This window comes from Diaphorina citri, unplaced genomic scaffold (assembly GCF_000475195.1).
Source record: "Diaphorina citri unplaced genomic scaffold, Diaci psyllid genome assembly version 1.1 scaffold1185, whole genome shotgun sequence".
NCBI classification, from domain to species: Eukaryota; Metazoa; Arthropoda; class Insecta; order Hemiptera; family Psyllidae; genus Diaphorina; species Diaphorina citri.
In genome coordinates, this window is record NW_007378614.1 from 34,578 (window position 1) to 58,225 (window position 23,648).

Here is a 23,648-nt window from a genome sequence, read left to right on the forward strand (position 1 = left end):
TGTGAGGTTTTCGTATCAAGATTGGGTTATATACAATATGAAACTTAGCAGGCGATGTATTGTTTGCGTAGTGTCATAAACAGAGACAGAAAGAGAAAATTCTGTACTAGATTTCTGGAAAATGTCTTTCCTTACACCTCCATCTTCTTATTCTATACTGGATAGAAATAGAGAGTAAACATAATAATTCATTACCTATATCATCACGTCTATCCAGAAATGAAAGCTGATGAGTCCGAATTTGTGAGGTTTTCGTATCTACTTAGGTATGTATTGTTGGAACTTAACAAAATATTGCCACGACCAATAATAAAAAAAGAAGAGAAAAATAAAAATTATTAAATTAATATATGGAGGGTACTCACCAAACACCGTCATCTTCTTGTTCATGAAGTCTTCATCATCAAATGTGCTAACCACACACTTGTAGTTACCAGTTATGGAGGGTACTCACCAAACACCGTCATCTTCTTGTTCATGAAGTCTTCATCATCAAATGTGCTAACCACACACTTGTAGTTACCAGTTTCTCGAGATATTTTGTTTACGGACAGAGACAGACACACAGACAGACACACGGACCAATGGCTGAAACTTTGCATTTAGGCTCTAGGGACCTCAAAACGTGTTTTGGCTCTAAAAACTGACCATCGAAAATTTGACCCGATTACATTACTTTTGTTTTCATTTCATAATGCTCCCTGAGTAAGTTTTCAAATAACTTTGTTTTCTGTGTTATTTCATTTCTGAAGTCAAAGTAGAAGTATAACAAAATTATTGTTGTTGTTTGAATTACCATTGGCTTTGTCCAACCATCCGTTTTCTTTCTCGTACAGGGAGATATGTATCTATTGCATTATTTATTCTAAGGATTACAGGAGAATCTTCATTATTGTGGGGTTTAGAGTTCAGAGTAGGTACATATACATAGCTTGATCTCTTTCAGCTTCCACGCATTGCATAGAATTTTGAATCATTTGAGATGGAAAAGTCCTCAAGTGGTGGTAAAGCCCTGGGAACAATGCCTGCTCCGCCTCCGCCTCAGTCATTTGGTTTAATTTCTGAATATTCCCCTCACAAAGATGAGTAGCCTCTGACCAGCCTTGAGATGGAAAAGTCCTCAAGTGGTGGTGAAGCCCCGGGAACAATGCCTGCTCCTCCTCCGCCTCAGTCATTTGGTTTAATTTCTGAATATTCCCCTCACAAAGATGAGTAGCCTCTGACCAGCAACTTAACTATTACCTACCTACATCCTATTAATTAATGAAAAGTAAAATTTCTCTGGAACTCCAGACTTCTGAGAACAACGTTAGGTTAAAGATAAAGAGGTTCATTTCGGCATCAAGAATACAGAGCTTATTATTATTTTAATAAAATAAGAATAATGATCGTATTATTTATAATATTAATGATTTCTTCTCCTTCATCGGAACCTCTTGGACCATTTCCAATATTAATTTTCCATTTAGGAAGTCACTCATTCCTCTTTCATTTGACCTTCTATTTTCCATCTCCTATCTTATTATTCTCCTTCTTTCCGTTTATCTTTCTCTTTTTCCTCCCATCGCTCTGCGACAAATCGTTCTTGAGATATTTTGTATACCACCTTTTTCTCACGAAACAATTGTTAAGTAACAATGTAAAGAGGTTATTCATTTCGGCATCAAGAATACAGAGCTTATTATTTTAATAAAATAAGAATAATGATCGTATTATTTATAATATTAATGATTTCTTCTCCTTCATTGGAACCTCTTGGACCATTTCCAATATTAATTTTCCATTTAGGAAATCACTCATTCCTCTTTCATTTGACCTTCTATTTTCCATCTCCTATCTTATTATTCTCCTTCTTTCCGTTTATCTTTCTCTTTTTCCTCTTCCGGTATCCCCCTACTTTGCCTCTTCCTCCTTCTGGGTTTTCATTCCATTCAGAGATAGTAAATAATATACTATGTATTCTGTATACTATATAGGTACCTAGGTATCTATTTATCTATTTTAGCATCCCTGCTCTCCACACACTTGTAGTTACCAGACAGTTCTGTCGTAGGGTTATTGATATACAAGGCCCGATGCATGGTACTCTTATGATTACTAGCCTTGTAGTCCAGGTTGAGGCGACCTTTCAGTATATCCAGATCCTGAGGATGTTTACCAGGGATCCACTGGTACACGGGAGACGGACTATCATTGAAGAACCATTTCACTACTAGACCGCTGTTAGGACCAGACTCTTCCTGACTGAGAGAATATTCACAATCCAGGAGAGCATGGGACGCTGAACCATTCCTGACTAGAGAGGGAACACGTAGATCTGTGATCTGAACACAGCGGACACCTGCAACACAAGATATGGATCCGTCTAAACACAACATCCTGGGCTAAACTAACACTCGTATTTATGAACAAGAATGATCTTCTTAGATCAGTCTCAAGTCAAAATTGACCAATCAAATGCCTTGAGACTATGCTTATCTAAACACTACATCCTGGGCTAAACTAAGAGGTAAATAATCATCATGAGTTTTATAATCATAAGATTACCTCCCTGGCAATGTGTTCCGCAGCTGCAGGCATTTAATACACAGAGGTAAATAATCATCATGAGTTTTATAATCATAAGATTACCTCCCTGGCAATGTGTTCCGCAGCTGCAGGCATTTAATACACCTCTTATAATTATATATAGGTATAATAATATAAAATCTCACAACCTAGAGTGGAAAACTACTTGTTACATTTGATATCTTTACACTCCCTCCAACAAGAAATTTGCTTCTTTTCTTTTCTATAAGCTCTCTCTCTCTCCTGTCCTTTCTCTTTATCTTATCTCAAACGAACTGTTTATCATTACATATTTTCTTCATTAAATATATTATCAACATTACATACCTATATCTATCTAAATATATAAATAAAATTGTAGATTTGTCTGTACATTGCTTAGAATCGTGAAATTTTTAGTTATTCTTACTCCTTATGCATCCACGATTCGCAAGAAATTTGCTTCTTTTCTTTTCTATAAGCTCTCTCTCTCTCTCTCTCTCTCTCTCTCCTGTCCTTTCTCTTTATCTTATCTCAAACGAATTGCTTAGAATCGTGAATTTTTTAGTTATTCTTACTCCTTATGCATCCACGATTCCAAAAATCATATTAGAAAAATTTCTGTCTGTCTGTGTGTATGTCTGTCTGTCACGCTAAATAGACCTTTGGTTGTCCTCTTTTCACACAAAAACGGCTCAACCGATTTTGATGAATTTTTTTGTGGTTGTTAAGAAAAGTTGTTACGCTAAATAGACCTTTGGTTGTCCTCTTTTCACACAAAAACGGCTCAACCGATTTTGATGAATTTTTTTGTGGTTGTTAAGAAAAGTACTCCGGTGACATCATCATCATTGGTTAACAGCCATTAGGCTGGTTTGCTGCAGTACGCCATGTTTCCCTGTCTTCTGCCTTCCTCTTGAGATCGTAGTAGGTTGTGACGTTCATATCCTCCATTATTTGTTTGATGTAGTCCAGTGGTGGTCTTCCTCTTGTGTTTTTGCCTTCAATCATGCCTTCGATAACTCTTGCTGGTAACTCCCCATGTCTTAGGTCTTAGTATATGTCCTATTAGTGTTGCTCTTCTTTTCTTTAGGTTCTTCCGGTGACATAGGCTACTTAAAATTATCACATTTCATCCTGATTCAAAATGGCGGCGGTTTAAAGTTATGCCTATTATGCTGCTCTGTTGAATGACATGGGCTTCTTAAAATTATCACATTTCATCCTGATTCAAAATGGCGGCGGTTTAAAGTTATGCCTATTATGCTGCTCTATGGGACATGTCAGGGAGCGCGTAGCGCGACCGTGTGTGTGTATGTATGTGTGTGTGGTGGGTGGGTGTGTGTGATGGGTGTGTGTGGTGGGTGTGTGTGTGGTGACGGGGAAAATCTTAGCTCGTGCGACCATTTTTTATGGAAATATGTTAAAAACAAGGTGTATATACGTATTTATTAGACAAAGACTCTGGATGAGTTAATGGGTGCTTTTTATCAAGAAATTCGTGCTATAGCCCAAAAAATTGCTGGTTAAAGTATTCAGGTGTTTCAATAATCTTTATGTTTTACTTAGTGGCCTACCAAAATTAAAAATACTGAGATAACTGACTCGGTATTTAGGCAGCTAGGTACCTATTTCAACTCTGGAAGACTGATGACAGTTAAAAGTAACTGAGTGGTCTCTGAGGCTAAAATTTTCCTTTAATACTCTTTTCTTTGTGGTCTTCGAGCTTACAGACAGGTATGACCCTGTACAACCTTACACATGGCAATCTCAGATTAGAAAGTTCGTTACTTTTCCTACCACAACTACGGAATAATTAAAATTTCCTGTGTGTATGTGTGCGCGCGCGGTTTCCATTGCAAACTTTTTAATCAGCGAAATTATAATGATACTCGTAAAAGTTATAGTGCGAATTTTGTGAATATTTTTAAAACTGAATAATGTACCAAGGCGAGGATATGACATAAGTATATTAGATTTCAGACAAATGAGAAAGATTTTAGAACGAAGAAACCTAGATTTGACACAAGCAAAAACTTGAAAATAACAAAATGCTTTTTGCAGTGTAGCAAATGTTTCTCTATTTCCATAAAAGTTTCATTTTCATTTTTTACCAACTTTGCATCGCTTGGTTTCCAATGTTAATCTCATGTATGAGTCTGAGTCATAATAATTATTATTATCAAAGTGCATGTAAAAAACTCTGGTCAAAAATTAAATGGTAAGGTAAGACACAGAAAATGTCAGAGAACAAAATAAATTAGCAAACACCAAGTCATTCCCTCTTATGTAATACCTAATAGCATTCTTCTACTCTCATCTCAATTAAAGATAAGTATTTAACTTTTTAAATTGTAAACATGTTCTCGAAACAAAATATGCATTATGTAGTTCAATATATTTATTTTGATGTTTAGTGAAACAAAAATCAGAAGTATCGTTATATTTGTTTCCGACCTCAAAACCAGACACGAAAGACACCAAAGTAGAAACTGACCGCAGTTCTAATTCTAATGCAAGTTACAATTACAACCAAAAGTATCAACACAAAACCCAACATCTTGTTCTATGGATAAAGGGGAAATTGAATAAGAAGCTTCCGACCTCAAAACCAGACACGAAAGACACCAAAGTAGAAACTGACCGCAGTTCTAATGCAAGTTACAATTACAACCAAAAGTATCAACACAAAACCCAACATCTTGTTCTATGGATAAAGGGGAAATTGAATAAGAAGTAAGGGAGAGAAGGAACAAGAAGACAAATTATTAGGGAAGGAGGAATTATGTACAATAGCTATGTAGGTTTAGAGTGTTTAGACTGTTTAGTTTAGAGGATACCTAGAGATGAAAGAAACACTAATAGAGGCGTACTAGCTCTTTGTAGGAGCTCTTGAATTTTTAGACTGTTTAGTTTAGAGGATACCTAGAGATGAAAGAAACACTAATAGAGGCGTACTAGCTCTTTGTAGGAGCTCTTGAATTTATACAATAGCTATGTAGGTTTAGACTGTTTAGTTTAGAGGATACCTAAGTTACCTAGAGATGAAAGAAACACTAATAGAGGCGTACTAGCTCTTTGTAGGAGCTCTTGAATTTTGAATAGGACAGTAGGTTGATTGTTCTATTTTGACAACTGGATGTTGATTGGAATAATTTTATGATCATGTTTTAGTTCAATCTGCGAAATTTCTTCAGCAGCAAAACCAAGAACGATCTCGAAATTTTCTACCTGATAGGAGAAAAGAAATCAAAGAATACTTGAAGGAAATGATATTAAAATAATAACAAAGCAGTTCTTGTAGGGTATACCTACTTAGCGTAAGATCAAAAGACAAAGTAAAGAATAGAAAAGCGACATAACCACACAGAGTGAACATAAAACGGCTGTAGAAGGGAGAGAAGGAACAAATCTGAAGACAAATTATTAGGGAAGGAGGAATTATGTACAATAGCTATGTAGGTTCAATCAATCAATCAATTTTATTTGTACAAATATACAATTGTATGTGGTACAATGTTAAGGCTAAGTACTAATTTAAACTAAAACTAAAATCAATATCAATATCAATTTTATTTGTACAAATATACAATTGTATGTGGTACAATGTTAAGGCTAAGTACTAATTTAAACTAAAACTAAATCTATAATAGGTATCTAATATAATAATACAGCTGTAATAAATAAGCCCACCGTGTCTGCCATAATAAATGTATATGCTATATGATGTGCAGGTAGGTAGTAGATAGTGTGAGACGAGGTTAGAGGTGTGAAGTGTGAGCACCCTTAAAATAGACGTACAAAGGCCCTAAAAATGTGGGAGCTCCACTTGACTATTAAGGGGATTGGATTACCGGGAAAAAAGTTATGATGAACGATGGTAAACTATTCAATAATAGATTTCAAAATGTTGTCAATACTTTGCATACTCACCTCTTATGATAAGGATCCGCATATCCTGGTAGCATTGTGATGCCCAGGTCTGCCAAACTAGTATCATTGAGTTTCCTGAAACAAATGGAGGTAATAAGTATATCGTAATAAGTATAAATATATCACGAAAATCCCACTGAGGCTTAGCTAGTCCTAAAAGTTGGGTTAAGCTTATACAAATCTACGATGTGCCCACTTTCCTCCTCACTTCCACAGAAGTGAGCTGAAGATCGGAATCTGGATGTTGATTGGAATAATTTTATGATCATGATCATGTTTTAGTTCAATCTGCGATCATAACGATGTTTTAGTGATCATGTTTTAGTTCAATCTGCGAAATTTCTTCAGCAGCAAAACCAAAAACGATCTCGAAATTTTCTACCTGATAAGAGAAAAGAAATCAAAGAATACTTGAAGGAAATGCTATTAAAATAATAACAAAGCAGTTCTTGTAGGTATACCTACTTAGCGTAAGATCAAAAGACAAAGTAAAGAATAGAAAAGCGACATAACCACACAGAGTGAACATAAAACGGCTGTAGTGAAAATAAAAATAATATTATGTAGGTAAGTACTAAAACCTCTATTAATAGATTTTTTTAATTATTCAACTTCAAAGGGAACACAGAATAAAAACTCGAGACATTTTCAAAGAATTAAGAGGGAGAGACGATGAAAAGAATGGAAATATATATTAAAAAAAGAAGAAAGAAAGATTAGGTGAAATTTGATAAACACAAGTGAAGGTAGAGGCAAAGTAAAAGGAAATGATGGCAAGAAAACAAAAGAAATTTTTCCCCTCGAAAGCCGTCAGCAGGAAGAGAGAAAAGGGTAGGTATAAGAAAAATGAGAGTTTTTGAAGAAAGAATGGAAACAAAAGAGGTAACTATATGAGAGAGAAGGGAAGGATTTGAGTGTATTATGAGAAATGAAGACAAACTAGCATGTTCTCGGATAAAATTGTCTTTTGTAGCAAGAAGCAAATGAGTACACAGTGTAGCTTGTCGTCTATTTGACAAAGGCTTCCGACACAGATATACAAATACAAAATAAATGAAATACCTCCGAGTACATTACATACAAACATGAGCTGAATACCTACTGTGCAACTGAAATTGATTTAACTTTGACAAATCAATATGTACCTACCTACCTCCTACCTCGAAACACAAGTAAGAATAATCTCAGCATGGAGGAGATGAAGGTGTCTAAACAAATTATTTTGATGCTATACAGATATTCAGAAATACACATACCTACCTACACAATATAACAGAGGTACTCAACTTAGCATTATTCAGTAGAGATAGGAAGGATGATACCTACCTACCTCCTACCTCGAAACACAAGTAAGAATAATCTCAGCATGGAGGAGATGAAGGTGTCTAAACAAATTATTTTGATGCTACCTACCTCCTACCTCGAAACACAAGTAAGAATAATCTCAGCATGGAGGAGATGAAGGTGTCTAAACAAATTATTTTGATGCTACAGATATTCAGAAATACACATACCTACCTACACAATATAACAGAGGTGCTCAACTTAGCATTATTCAGTAGAGATAGGAAGGATGAATTGAAATCAAATCTAATAAACTGCTATTTAAATCTATTAAGAGGGAACTTCTCTCATTACGAATTCCAAGACAAAGCAGATAACAGTGATTATGTAGGTGTAGCTGGTGCACTTATCATCAAATCATTATAAAATTCTAACAAAACAAACAAAGAGAAATCTAAATAGTTTGACTAACTCAGCGATTTTACCTCCTGCAACATTCGAAATAAAGGCTGCGGTATAGAATGTGAAAATGAAACCTTATATTATGTATGTAGATGTACCTATACTTCTCGTTTCCTATTTCATATTGTCCTTTGTAAAAACATCACGTTCGTACTAATTAACCACGGGTAATAATTGTTTACGATTTTACCTACTGCAACATTCGAAATAAAGGCTGCGGTATAGAATGTGAAAATGAAACCTTATAATTATGTATGTACCTATACTTCTCGTTTCCTATTTCATATTGTCCTTTGTAAAAACATCACGTTCGTACTAATTAACCACGGGTAATAATTGTTTTCCTTTGAAGATTTTCACACACAGAGTTCCCACTCGGGAAATTCTACAAGTATACTACTCATCAAGCAACATGAAAAAGAGATAGAAAGGAGAAAGAGAGAGAGAGAGAGAGAGAGAGAGAGAGAGAGAGAGAGAGAGAGAGAGAGAGAGAGAGAGAGAGAGAGTGGATGACAGTATCCTGAAAAAGGAAATTTTCAAAGCATACCGATTGATTGTTGATGGATGAATTATTGTTTATTGTACTTAAAATACAATAATAAATTTTATGTGTGTTTCAATGTCTGTTTGATAATGCTGGGTAGGTATATCAGAATTCATTATTATGCCAAGAGATACTAGTTACATATCCAAATGTTCATTAAATTATACCGATCCCTCATATCTGTCAGAAATCTTTTCCCCTTGGACAAGAGTTGGGTATGATATTATTCTGTTGTTACAATAAAAGTAGGTAGGTACAGTTTTACCAAAGTCTAGGTTATACGGTGTGAAGAAGAAAAATAAGAGAACAAAATGCGATGAATAAGAAACTTATAAAATATGTGAAAACTTACATCAAAACAAGAACAATAAAGTGGAGGTAAAGAATGTAAGGAAGAGGAAAGAGAAGGAGAGGAAAATAAGTAATAAGAAATCGAAGGAGGAGGGCGAGGAGAAGGAGGGGGAGAAAGAGTAGGTAACCACAAAATATCGGCAGCAGCACTGAGGAAAACAACTGTTTGGACTGTGGCCAGGAACTATTTCACCTTTCCCTTCTTATCCTGTTGTCAGCTCTAATGTTATTGAATCCCCCTGCTGTTCCTGTAATTCCTTGGGATCCTGAGATTAAATCAATTCTAATAGATTCATGACCAGATTCCTGTAAGAAGAAGAAAGTTACGTCCCTCATCCCCATTTATACATCTTATTCTAGTTTCCTACTATTCTTATAGGTACGTCTAGCTAGCTGATGGGTGTAATAATTTGTTTATCATTATTGTTCATCGTTTATTTCTTTATGCGGAAAGTCTATCTTTCCTGTCTCTGCTAACATAACTTTTTTTTTTTTTTTTTTTTTTAAGAGCCCCTACTTTTCCTCTTCCTCCTTCTGGGTTTTCATTCCATTCAGAGATAGTACTGTAAATAATATACTATGTATTCTGTATATTATATACCTAGGTATCTATTTATCTATTTTAGCATCCCTGCTCTCTGTGGTCCCGTGTTATCTAGAGAGTTAGAGGGGGTTATAATACCCTACTTCTTTTGCATTGAGATTTTTTTATGAAGGAGGTACCCATAATGTTTGTAGTAAATGAGAGAGGGATAGATAAGAGAGAGAGAAAGAGAGAGAGAGAGAGAGAGAGAGAGAGAGAGAGGGAAAAAGAGAGAGAAAGAGAGAGAGAGGGAGAGAGAGAAAACTAAGAGAGCGAGTTACCATGAAATTTATGCAATTTTGTTTCGCAGGTTTTCTTGTTGGGATTTGTCGCAAGAAATTTTTAATACACCTCTTATAATTATATATAGGTATAATAATATAAAATCTCACAACCTAGAGTGGAAAACTACTTGTTACATTTGATATATTTACACTCCCTCCACAACTCCACATCAACATCAAGGAAAAGCTATGATGTTTCATAAAGAATAGAAACCCCTATATAAGTATATTTTATTGACGTTACCAGTCGACTAGATATTCATAAAATTATTTATCTATGATTCATAGAGGTAGCTATAGCATGATGTAACGAATAAAGCCATCAGAATGTTGAATATTGTGAACATACTCATAAATTAAAATTCATGTCTGACTTCCCAAATATCATAAATTATAACATAATTTAGGTTTTTGGAATTTAATTTAGAGTGAAATGTCTTTTATTTTATTTTTTCCTCCGCAAAAGTCATAAATTAGGTTAGGAATAAATTAATATCTCTTTTATTTTATTTTATTCGTTTTCCACAGGAAAAAAAAGTAAGAACGAACAATCAAGAAATAAAAAAAAATATACAACTTAACCCTTTGCAGCATCTTGAATTGTTGTTAAGTGTAAAGAGATATTGTTATTGTATAGGAGCTACACTGTTATTCGTTTTCCACAGGAAAAAAAAGTAAGAACGAACAATCAAGAAATAAAAAAAAATATACAACTAGGTACAACATATACAACTTAACCCTTTGCAGCATCTTGAATTGTTGTTAAGTGTAAAGAGATATTGTTATTGTATAGGAGCTACACTGTAGGTATGTGGTATGGGTAACAAGTTTTCTATAGGGCTAATGTGGTGTAGTGCCTACATTACATACAGCGTCATACACTCTACAATACCTACACCTATATACCTAGTTGCTGCTGTTGTTATACATTTATGTATCTACTCACTTGTATTTAGATAACTAAGCTGAGTAAATTATAGAACAGAACTAACACAACATTTGACCTTAGCTTAGTAATGATTCAACCCAAGTTCTCTATTAAAAAAAAAATCAGAGAAAAAGGGTTAAGGAAAAACTTATTTCTGAGGTAAAAAAGGAATTCTTGAGACATTTGAAAACCATACGAGAGATAAGAAATGTTGAGTACCTACATACCTACAGGAGTTAGAGGGGCGAGCATGAAGGATTTACCCAGTAGAAATATAAGTAGGTAGGTAGGTACCTTATGACGGGGAAAACCTAATCAGTTCTGTTATGTTATAAACTAGTAATAGGTATCGATTTTTATTTTTCTCCAAATTTGGTGGTTTAATACCATTGTGTTGTTGGCACCGAAACTATCAAACAGAACGTTCTGGTCGAATTCTTCCAAATTTTAAAATTAAAGTATTCAGGTGTTTCAATAATCTTTATGTTTTACTTAGTGGCCTACCAAAATTAAAAATACTGAGATAACTGACTCGGTATTCTTCTGTACAATTAGGTTCTAAAAACAAATGGGGAGTATTGCGACTTTCAGCATTAATTAATTACTACGGATATGTATAATTATGGGATGCAGAAGGAAAAGTTTAGTCACAGACAGCCTGGCGCGTCAGTAAATATAGTGGCTGTGGCTGTTCATTCCTGATTTTTTTTTTAATAGGTTTGACAGAGGGAACTGTAACTGTTATGGTCTTATCGTCCCAAAATCGAAGAGAGAAGGAAGACAGGATAGGAGAAAGCCAGCCGTTCCGAGAATGAACATTATCCCATCAGGATAAAATAGACTGGAATCGAAGCTGCGGCCTAGCGCTTACAAGGCAGACGCACTACCAACTAAGCTAACTAGGCTGGTATTCCTGATTTCTGAAAAAACCTATGAGTTACAAAAATGTAGTCCCCATCTTAACACCGTCGAAAAATTCAGTCAAGTATGCAATGTGCAATAAAATATTAATTGGTGGAGATGCCAGGTGAATCTGGTGATCTTTCTACACAGAAGATATTTTAGGATTTTCTAATAACCTTCATGTAAACAATGTAGGTAATTACTTTGGAAAAAGTTTGAATTCCGGCGAAATAACTATGCAGCTCCTTAATAGCATAAAAAAACTAGTCGCATGGTTAGGAAAGAGACTGAAATTAGAGGTATAGGTACCTAAGATATAATATGTATCAATGATTCCACAGTTCCACACCTAGTACCTATACGTTACCTATATCTAGAAAGGTCGTGAGGAAATTGTATTAGAGAAAATTTTATTGTCTATAAAAAAATCACCAACGAATGTTGGTAAGCTATAAATATTAAAACAAGGCAGAGTCAGGGGTATAGGGGAGATATTCTTATAGTTGAAGAAACAAATAGGTTACAAATTGTAAAATAAAAGTACCTAAACGTAGCTGAGAAAATCTAGGGGACAAATCTCTCCTAATCTGACAGCAGAGAAAATAGATTCACCTTGTTTTTCTTTTCCATGGTGAGCTTTTCATTAACCCTATGCTGTCTCTATAATAATCAGTAACTAATTATTATTTAGGTAGTTACCTCATGTCATTTGGTTCGATTCGTTGCTAGGTTACTCTACCTACACTATGTAGGTAGGTACATGGGTAGAAGTTTTATTTACTTAAAATAAACGAAGCTGAATTGCTAACACACAGCATACCGATCAAAAGTCTTTCTTACAGGTACTTCATAAAATCTTTACGGTTAAAAAGCCTCAAAATTAAGTTGATGAATTTTTCATTCGATGGTCAAGAAATCCAACTCTGAACCTTCTATGTATATTTCCATAATCTACCTCTCCATGTCTCAGAAAGGGTTAAACACAAAAGGGAAAAAATACGACAGAAGAGAGAGAGAGAGAGAGAGAGAGAGAGGGGGGGAGAGAGAGAGAAAAAGAAAAATATCTTTTGAAGAGGAGTTGAAATATTTTGTATGTAAATTTTCCTTCTCCAGTGAGGTCCCTTATGGAATTATCTCCCCTTCCTCTTATCCTTGGTCTGCTGTCCCTTATCCCATATCAGCTACAACTTTTGGACATCCTCTCTGAACTTTGAGCCAGGGAAATTTATTGTTTTCTCTTTTTTTCTCTGTCTAGTTTGACTTTTTTTATTTGTCATGTTTCTTATCTCCCCTTCCTCTTATCCTTGGTCTGCTGTCCCTTATCCCATATCAGCTACAACTTTTGGACATTCTCTCTGAACTTTGAGCCAGGGAAATTTATTGTTTTCTCTTTTTTTCTCTGTCTAGTTTGACTTTTTTTATTTGTCATGTTTCTTATCGCTGTGAGAACAGAATAAGCTCAGAGCTTCTAGTATAGAACATCTCAGGGACCTCTGCTTATTATTTGTCATGTTTCTTATCGCTGTGAGAACAGAATAAGCTCAGAGCTTCTAGTATAGAACATCTCAGGGACCTCTGCTTATAAGTTCTAACAATAAGAAGATACTATACCAAGTGGTAGAGGAGGAGAACTATCGATAGTTTTGACTATCGAACGCTATCGATAGTTGAGGCTTGATGATCGATAAGTTTTCGATAGTTTTATTCTGCACATTTTTCGGTTGTTTTGGTCCTTTTAGAAGTGAAAAGTGTAAAAAAATATATTTTGTAAAAAAAAAAAAAAAAATGTTGAAATCATTTTGACAAAGAATTTCCATCAAGTGTCAGCAGTTATTCTGTGGAGAAATTACCTCGTAGTATTAAGATAAGAAAACCTACTTGCATAAGAAGTAAAAACACTTGACTAGGGAAGACATTTCACTATCCTTCTTCATAGTATGGTAACTTGGTAATCCATTTTCTCCTCTATTGTTTACCATACTCTCATTTTTCCGTAGAGAAGAGGAAGCACAAGCATTATAAGTTGTAATTAAGTTGATTGTTCTACTTTGATAGGTTCAATGTTTATCATGACATATCACATAATAGTGACGGCTTTCCCTAGCAGTTCATTCTATACCTTTGTTCAAACAACTCAAAATATTCTACATGCTAGCAGTGTAATTATACAACTAAGACTTATCGGTGCATATTACCTATATGAATAATGGAGAGGCGTAAATAGTTATATTTGATAGAATAAGTGATGAGAGGAATATGGAAAACCCCTACAATAAAAGCTCCATAGGTATTATTGTACTTAGAATACAATAATTTTATGGGAGTTTCAATGTCTGTTTGATAATGCTGGGTAGGTATTTCAGAATTCATTATTATGCCAAGAGATACTAGTTACATATCCAAATGTTCATTAAAATATACCAATCCTTCATATCTGTCAGAAATCTTTTCCCCTTGGACAAGGGTTGGGTATGGTATTATTCTGTTGTTACAATAAAAGTAGGTAGGTACAGTTTTACCAAAGTCTAGGTTATACGGTGTGAAGAAGAAAAATAAGAGAACAAAATGCGATGAATAAGAAACTTATAAAATATGTGAAAACTTACATCAACAAGAACAATAAAGTGGAGGTAAAGAATGTAAGGAGAAGGAAAGAAAAGGAGAGGAAAATAAGTAATAAGAAATCGAAGGAGAAGGGCGAGGAGAAGGAGGAGGAGGGCGAGGAGAAAGAGAAAGAGTAGGTAACCACAAAATATCGGCAGCAGCACTGAGGAAAACAACTGTTTGGACTGTGGCCAGGAACTATTTCACCTTTCCCTTCTTATCCTGTTGTCAACTCTAATGTTATTGAATCCCCCCTACTATTCCTGTAATTCCTTGGGATCCTGAGATTAAATCAATTCTAATAGATTCATGACCAGATTCCTGTAAGAAGAGGAAAGTTACGTCCCTCATCCCCATTTATACATCTTATTCTAGTTTCCTACTTTTCTTATAGGTACGTCTAGCTGATGGGTGCAATAATTTGTCTATCATTATTGTTCATCGTTTATTTCTTTATGCGGCCTTTCATCAAGGCGATGAGAGAGATCTGTCAAGACGTGATTGTGTTCATTGGTTTTAATTTTAATGTTTTCGATATTTAGGATGTAGGTACTGAACTTGGTATGAACTATTGAATGGCCTAGGATCCTAGGAATGATGTAGATTCAGTAAACAATGAAGTGTTAGTGCCAATTATACGAAGCCGAGGGTACATAAGTTCTATTATAATTACCTACTAGGTGACTGTGTTACCTAAATGTTATATGGAAAGTAAACCAAGTGATCCGATCTGCTAGAAAGGAACAGCATATTGTAGCCATGATGATCTTTAAACTTCAATAGGAGAGGAACATTAAGGAGAAGGAGAATAAAATACCAATTATACGAAGCCGAGGGCACATAAATTCTATTACAATTACCTACTAGGTGACTGTGTTACCTAAATGATATATGGAAACTAAACCAAGTGATCAGATCTGCTAGAAAGGAACAGCATATTGTAGCCATGATGATCTTTAAACTTCAATAGGAGAGGAACATTAAGGAGAAGGAGAATAAAATTAAGAGAAGAAGAAGAGGAAGAGGAGGAGGAGGAAGAGGAGGAGGAGGAGGAAGGTGAGGAGGAAGAGGAGGAAAAAGAAGATGTCAGGACTCAACATCCTCTCAGCTCAGCTGAAGTTTCCATGATTAATCTGAAAGTTCACATCAGACACCTCTCTGAAAATACATATCCTCGTTCCCCCTTCCCACACCAGTAAGAAGAGAGGAGAAGAGAGGGGGGGGGACTTTTTCGTACATTTTTTGGACGGTTTTTGTTTCTGATAGGAGTTTTACGAAATGAAGAGGCAGCCCCCCTGGTTGTGTGATTGACTCATGACAGGGAAAGTCAATTCATTTGACTGACAACATGAATGTGGGCTCAGATCCTTTGCTTACCGTTTTTTCCACCCTTTTCCACCATGCATCTATACTTACTTTGGTACATTTTTCACATGCGAAAGTTTAAAAAGCTTTCAAAAGCATGTCCGTGGAAACAGAGGAGATAGTGAAAGTTGAACACAGTTTCATGTGGAAGAAATCACGCTGTTTCTCCGTATATATTTATGTGATGCATAGGTAGATACGTAGATAGATACCTATGTAGGCATCTAATATGGTACGCTTGGCACTTACTTTGGTAATGGTACGCCTTGGCAAGTGAAGAAAAAATGGGGACTTTTAAAACCCCTTTTGGATAGCAGAAACAATATCTGGGCTTGTTCCATGACCCAAGTGTATTTAGTTATTTACACATAGACTCCATCATATATACGAGTACCTACCTACAACATACCCATCCCAATGCTCAAAGGGTCAGGTGGTGTTTGTGTTTACCAGACTTTAAGTACAGATAGGTAACATTACAACTGAGTCGAGTAAGCCGGAAAATCTCAAGAAAAACTTTAAAACTACCTAGGTGCATCCTATTTACCAAACAGTAGTGTAGGGAGGGAGGGGGGGGGGGAAGTCCTCTGCTACTGCTATATCGCGCCGACCTACATTTCAACTAGCACGCTCTCTGTCTGTCTCTCTCTCTCTCTCTCTCTCTCTTTTTAATACACGTATGTATGAGGAAGAAGAAGAAGAAGAAGAAGAAGAAGAAGAAGAAGAAGAAGAAGAAGAAGAAGAAGAAGAAGAAGAAGAAAGGAAATCACATTTTCTCCAGATATATTCTCATCAGCTTTCCAGTTTATCATTCTTTCTTTGCAGAATGAAGAGCGGAACATCACGTTGAATGCAATGGAGTGAAGTATGAAGTATACAAACATATATAGGGTAGAACTGCCCATCTTGGGGAGATCACCAAATGTGGCGAGATGTCATATCTCCCTGAGGAAGTATTGCACTCTAGCGGTGACTCATCAGACTATAGGAAACTAAACAATGCCCCATCTTGGGGAGCTCACCAAATGTGGCGAGATGTCATATCTCCCTGAGGAAGTATTGCACTCTAGCGGTGACTCATCAGACTATAGGAAACTAAACAATGCTCCATTTTGGGAAGCTCACCAAATGTGGCGAGATGTCATATCTCCCCTGAGGAAGTATTGCACTCTAGCGGTGACTCATCAGACTATAGGAAACTAAACAATGCAACAAATCTAAAACGTTTCTTACAAAAATATTTGATATAGCAAGTCGCAGACATTTGAAACGAGTTACTTCAAGACATTTGAAGCGAGTTACTTCAAGACATTTAAAACGAGTTACTTCAAGACATTTGAAGCGCGTTACTTCAAGACGTTTGAAGCGAGTTACTTCAAGACATTTGAAGCGAGTTACTTCAAGACATTTGAAGCGAGTTACTTCAAGACATTTGAATTAACCCTATCCTGTCTCTATAATAATCAGTAACTAATTATTATTTAGGTAGTTACCTCATGTTATTTGGTTCGATTCGTTTCTAGGTTACTCTACCTACACTATGTAGGTAGGTACCTACATGGGTAGAAGTTTTATTTACTTAAAATAAACGGAGCTGAATTGCTAACACACAGCATACCGATCAAAAGTCTTTCTTACAGGTAGGTACTTCATAAAATCTTTACGGTTAAAAAGTCCCAAAATTAAGTTGATAAATTTTTCATTCGATGGTCAAGAAATCCAACTCTGAACCTTCTATGTATAATAATCAGTAACTAATTATTATTTAGGTAGTTACCTCATGTCATTTGGTTCATTAACCCTATGCTGTCTCTATGTATAATAATCAGTAACTAATTATTATTTAGGTAGTTACCTCATGTCATTTGGTTCATTAACCCTATGCTGTCTCTATAATAATCAGTAACTAATAAATTATTATTTAGGTGGTTACCTCATGTCATTTGGTTCGATTCGTTGCGAGGTTTCTCTACCTACACTATGTATGTAGGTAGGTACATGGGTAGAAGTTTTATTTACTTAAAATAAACAGAGCTAAATTGCTAACACACAGCATAAAATCTTTACGGTTAAAAAGTCCCAAAATTAAGTTGATAAATTTTTCATTCGATGGTCAAGAAATCCAACTCTGAACCTTCTATCGCCCTTGCTCCTTCTAAATTTGTTAATTTCCATGTCATTTATTTAATTGTATGTTACACGGAACTTTCAAAGTGAAACTTAATCCCCCACAAAAACACAAATGTGAAAAAAAGGCCAAGTTCCTATCCAAAAAATTACCTACTTAATTATAAACTAGATATAGGTACACTCGTTTTGAGGATTTTTACTTTAAATTGAAGTCACATTTTCTCCCAATCTCTCAGTATGACATTGATGAGGATGTAAGTAACTTTGAAGTTCCCTCTTATACACATTATGTCATTGTTTTATAAAAAAAAATACCTAATACATAATAGGTAACATTAAAAAAGACCAAAGTTCACAATGTACCTATCAGACCAATGAGCTATTGGGTTTTTTCTTCCTGTAAGTTTGGGCGAAGAAGTCAAGAGCCGCACCGGTATTTCCCTGTCTATGGCAATGTGTCTGATAAAACTATTCACTTCTTTAGAACTTGAAATGAAAATAAGGCGTGGGGAACTGAAGGCGCATTAAGAGGAATGAGGAGCGAAAACTCTTAAGGGAGGGAGTGGAGAAAAATGAAAACCTTTTGCATTTTCACTCTCGAATTTCTCAATATTCTATCAAGTGAAAAAGTTTCGGTAGTATTAGGTATTTACTTATGATGTGTAAGTGTATGTAGATATATAGTGACAATAGAGAATGTCATTTACTTATGTACATACGTACGTATGGTGCAAAATGCAAATGAGACAAATCAATCAAGTCTTTTAAAAGTACATAATTCATTCATATCACAATAATTTGTCAGAGAGAAACTTTGATGTAAAAAAAAGAAGATTATACCTACCTATGTACAAGTACGTAGGTATACAACTATACATATACCTACCTACCTAAATGTGGTGCTGGAGAAGCTATATACTAACTTATTGTGCTTGAAAGAGAACAGTTTACATATTATGAGCGGAAAATTTTCCAGTATTTTGACCTTTTCAAAAATGTTGGTCAGGTTCCAAGAAAAGTTTATATGTAGGTAGGATAGTGACAATAGAGAATGTCATTTACTTATGTACATACGTACGTATGGTGCAAAATGCAAATGAGACAAACCAATCAAGTCTTTTAAAAGTACATAATTCATTCATATCACAATAATAAGTCAGAGAAAAACTTTGATGTAGAAAAAAAAAGAAAATTACCTACCTATGTACAAGTACGCAGGTATATACCTACCTACCTACCTACCTACCTAAAAGTGGTGCTGGAGAAGCTATATACTAACTTATTGTGCTTGAAAGAGAACAGTTTACATATTATGAGCGGAAAATTTTCCAGTATTTTGACAAGTGTGTATGTAGATTGTAGATATGTAGTGAGAATAGAGAATGTCATTTACTTATGTAGATGCAAATGAGACAAATCAATCAAGTCTTTTAAAAGTACATAATTCATTCATATCACATTAATTTGTCAGAGAGAAACTTTGATGTAAAAAGAAAAGAAAATTACCTAATACCTATAATGTACAAGTACGTAGGTATATACCTACCTACCTACCTAAAAGTGGTGCTGGAGAAGCTATATAGTAACTTATTGTGCTTGAAAGAGAACAGTTTACATATTACATATTATGAGCGGAAAATTTTCCAGTATTTTGACCTTTTCAAAAATGTTGGTCAGGTTCCAAGAAAAGTTTATATGTAGGTAGGTATTACCTCACACAATGTCTTTGTATCTTCTCTTGAGTGAGATATAAGCTTGGCCTTCTATTGTAGATATAGCTTTATCTTGACTGATATTAACAATGGAGCCTCCTAGTTCATATTTTACGAAGAACTTTCAGGGATTTAATGAAGGCGTTAACTGTGCTGCAACTATTAGTGAATCCGGAAACCCAACTTTCTTATTTCTAGTGGTATGTGCTTGAAAATGCTGCAAAGAATGTACCTACATGCATGTGTGCACATACAGGGCAAATTACCTACTTAATTATAAACTACATACCTATAGGTAGGTATAGGTACACTCGTTTTGAGGATTTTTACTTTAAATTGAAGTTACATTTTCTCCCAATCTCTCTCAGTATGACATTGATGAGGATGTAAGTAACTTTGAAGTTCCCTCTTATACACATTATGTCATTGTTTTATAAAGAAATACCTAATACATAATAGATAACAATAAAAAAAGACCAAAGTTCACAATGTACCTACCAGACCAATGAGCTATTGGGTTTTTTCTTCCTGTAAGTTTGGGCGAAGAAGTCAAGAGCCGCACCGGTATTTCCCTGTCTATGGCAATGTGTCTGATAAAACTATTCACTTCTTTAGAACTTGAAATGAAAATAAGGCGTGGGGAACTGAAGGCGCATTAAGAGGAATGAGGAGCGAAAACTCTTAAGGGTGGAAAAGAGAGTGGAGAAAAATGAAAACCTTTTGCATTTTCACTCTCGAATTTCTCAATATTCTATCAAGTGAAAAAGTTTCGGTAGTAGGTATTTACTTATAATGTGTAAGTGTATGTAGATATGTAGTGAGAATAGAGAATGTCATTTACTTAAATGTAGATACGTACGTATGGTGCAAAATGCAAATGAGACAAATCAATCAAGTCTTTTAAAAGTACATAATTCATTCATATCACAATAAGTAGTGAGAATAGAGAATGTCATTTCCTTATGTAGATACGTACGTATGGTGCAAAATGCAAATGAGACAAATCAATCAAGTCTTTTAAAAGTACATAATTCATTCATATCACAATAAACATACAGGGTACATCACTCAGACTCAAAAGATTTAGAATAATACAAGATGAGTAGAAATAAATATAGAAATGTGAAAATACCGTCAGCGAAGGCTAACAACCCTTAAATATTTTAGGGTGGAACAGTATTTCCAATATTCCAAGTAAATATACCTAAACTTCGCCATCATGTGCAAACAGGGTTAATATCACAGATACCCAAATTGAAAAATCTAAATTGTCATCTGTTAACAAAGCTGACAACTGATCAACTGACCACCATGAACCATGAACCCCTCCCTCGTACAATACATACCTAATATACTGCACATATGTAAATACACTGATGTTTGTCAGAATAATTTCCCTGTCTTCCTCTAAAATTAAATAAAATCCAACTGGTTACCTACCCATTAGGTATTAGGTACATACATGTATGTGTGTGTTGGTCCCCTATTCTCTATATGTATTATACAAGTGATCTATGTGGTCAGTACATGAAATACCCCCTCGTACAATACATACCTAATATACACATATGTAAATACACTGATGTTTGTCAGAATAATTTTCCTGTCTTCCTCTAGAATTAAATAAAATCCAACTGGTTACCTACCCATTAGGTACATACATGTATGTGTGTGTTGGTCCCCTATTCTCTATATGTATTATACAAGTGATCTATGTGGTCAGTACATGAAATACCGTGTATATCCCTCGTACAATACATACCTAATATACTGCACATATGTAAATACACTGATGTTTGTTAGAATAATTTCCCTGTCTTCCTCTAAGAATTAAATAAAATCCAACTGGTTACCTACCCATTAGGTACATACCATGTATGAGTGTGTTGGTCCCTATTCTCTATATGTATTATATACAAGTGATCTATGTGGTCAGTAGGTACATGAAATACCCAGGGAATTCCGGATAAAATGTTAAAAGTCTATTTAGAAAAAAAAGTCCTAATTTGATGTGAAATTCTAAATGTTGCTTCAGCCCCCCTCGAGAATTCTCTCCCATGAAAAATATTTCCCCATTACATTCATGTTTCGCCAAGCGTTCCCTTGTTTTTTTCCCGAGAAATTTCGAGTATGTTTTCGTGTGTTTCAAATAGGTATTATGTTCTATGTCACATTATGAACATAGTGGAAAATATTCCATGAATGCCACAGCGCTATGTGTTTGTGATGTCCTGTGTTGTGTTGGGTTGTGTCTGTCATAGTGAGAGAATATGTCACTCTATCCCATGCCCCTTTGAGAATAACTAATAGCTTTAGTCAATTTGGAGGAAAAATAGGTTTTTTATTATGTTAATTGTTTCCTGAGCCAAAGGCAAAACGCTTCGGTAAATCGGTACCTAATACCTATACTACTTAATCTAATCATAGAAGAATGAGATATTATGTAGGTATACAGTTATACACTCTAGTTATTACTATTAGTATTTATTAGAAATAAATAAACTAGTAATAACTTATACCTTACCTACCTATTACTATTTATATTTTATACCTACCTAGATAATAATAAAATGCAAAGAACATTTCATTTTAGGAACTTTTTTTTATGTCTCACACAAGTACATTCTTGTCTCCAACACAATTCCACTAACATCATGTGCAATTTATAAGAGAAAAACTCCTAAAAACGTAAAGGAAAACCTGATTTATAGATTGCAGTAAAAAAAGCGAAAATGGTCGGGACAATATTTTATTTCAACCATTAAATAATATATTTTATTCTGGTTCGGTCATTTTGGCATTGGGGATGCGAAAATGGTCGGGACAATATTTTATTTCAACCATTAAATAATATATTTTATTCTGGTTCGGTCATTTTGGCATTGGGGATTTTTATTTCCCAAGATTTCTTTTCCTTCACAAAATACATAAAACAGTCATTTATTATACTTACAAGGATATCATTTTAGTTAAATTACCTTTGAACAATAAAACAAATAAAAGAGAGACGAGTTTTAATGAGACAAGGAGAGAGATAAAGGCTACAAGTGGATCCAGACATACAACATGATACTGTAAGTGACAAGATAAATAAACTAGGAAACTACATAAATACTTTAATGAGACAAGGAGAGAGCTAAAGGCTACAAGTGGATCCAGACATACAACATGATACTGTAAGTGACAAGATAAATAAACTAGGAAACTACATAAATACACAAAGGCTAGTCTAGAAAATCTTGTTGTGAATCATGTGGCGCCATAAACCTAATAAAATATGTGAGGAACTAATTGACAACACTGCATTACCAACATTTAGGAGAGCTCAGAAACTAACGCCATACATTTGAAGGAGTTATGGCGATACAAGTAAAGGACCTACGGAATATCTATTTGTCTATGAGATCTTAGGCATTGTACCTATTCCACGATAGTATCGCTGGCCACACATCACACATGCTCAGTGCTCAGACCATCTGTCAGACCTGGGTCAGAATGGTATCGGCATAAGACTAGAAATATTATAACCCATGTAATGAAGATCAATGTCTCGCGAGTTACTTCAAGACGTTTGAAGCGAGTTTCTCTGTACGACGAACGGCACGTGGAAAAGTTTACAAGATTTCGAGCATACATACATAGGTTGGGGGTAAGGTGTACGTACGAGTATAGTGGAAGAGAAGAAGAGGAAGAGTATTAGAAATTCTGCTTGCGAAATTGCGATCATCATCAAAGCAACATGAAAACTAAATTGGACATTTGAAGCGAGTTACTTCAAGACATTTGAAGCGAGTTACTTCAAGACATTTGAAGCGAGTTACTTCAAGACATTTGAAGCGAGTTTCTCTGTACGACGAACGGCACGTGGAAAAGTTTACAAGATTTCGAGCATACATAGGTTGGGGGTAAGGTGTACGGTACGTATAGTGGAAGAGAAGAAGAGGAAGAGTATTAGAAATTCTGCTTGCGAAATTGCGATCATCATCAAAGCAACATGAAAACTAAATTGTAATGCGAG

At 35.1% G+C, this 23,648-nt stretch overlaps 1 protein-coding gene across 1 annotated transcript in view; it reads right to left on the bottom strand.

Annotated features, from left to right (window-relative positions):
- Nucleotides 1–437: 437 nt before the first annotated feature.
- LOC113469674 overlaps nucleotides 438–23,648 on the bottom strand; it is a 41,825-nt gene continuing 18,614 nt past the window's right edge. The window contains exons 3-5 of the mRNA XM_026827542.1: nucleotides 6,481–6,555; nucleotides 2,036–2,379; nucleotides 438–523 (exon numbers count right to left, since the gene is read on the bottom strand). Coding sequence (XP_026683343.1) covers nucleotides 438–523; nucleotides 2,036–2,379; nucleotides 6,481–6,555 — 505 coding nt within the window. The remainder of the gene's footprint in view (nucleotides 524–2,035; nucleotides 2,380–6,480; nucleotides 6,556–23,648) is intronic.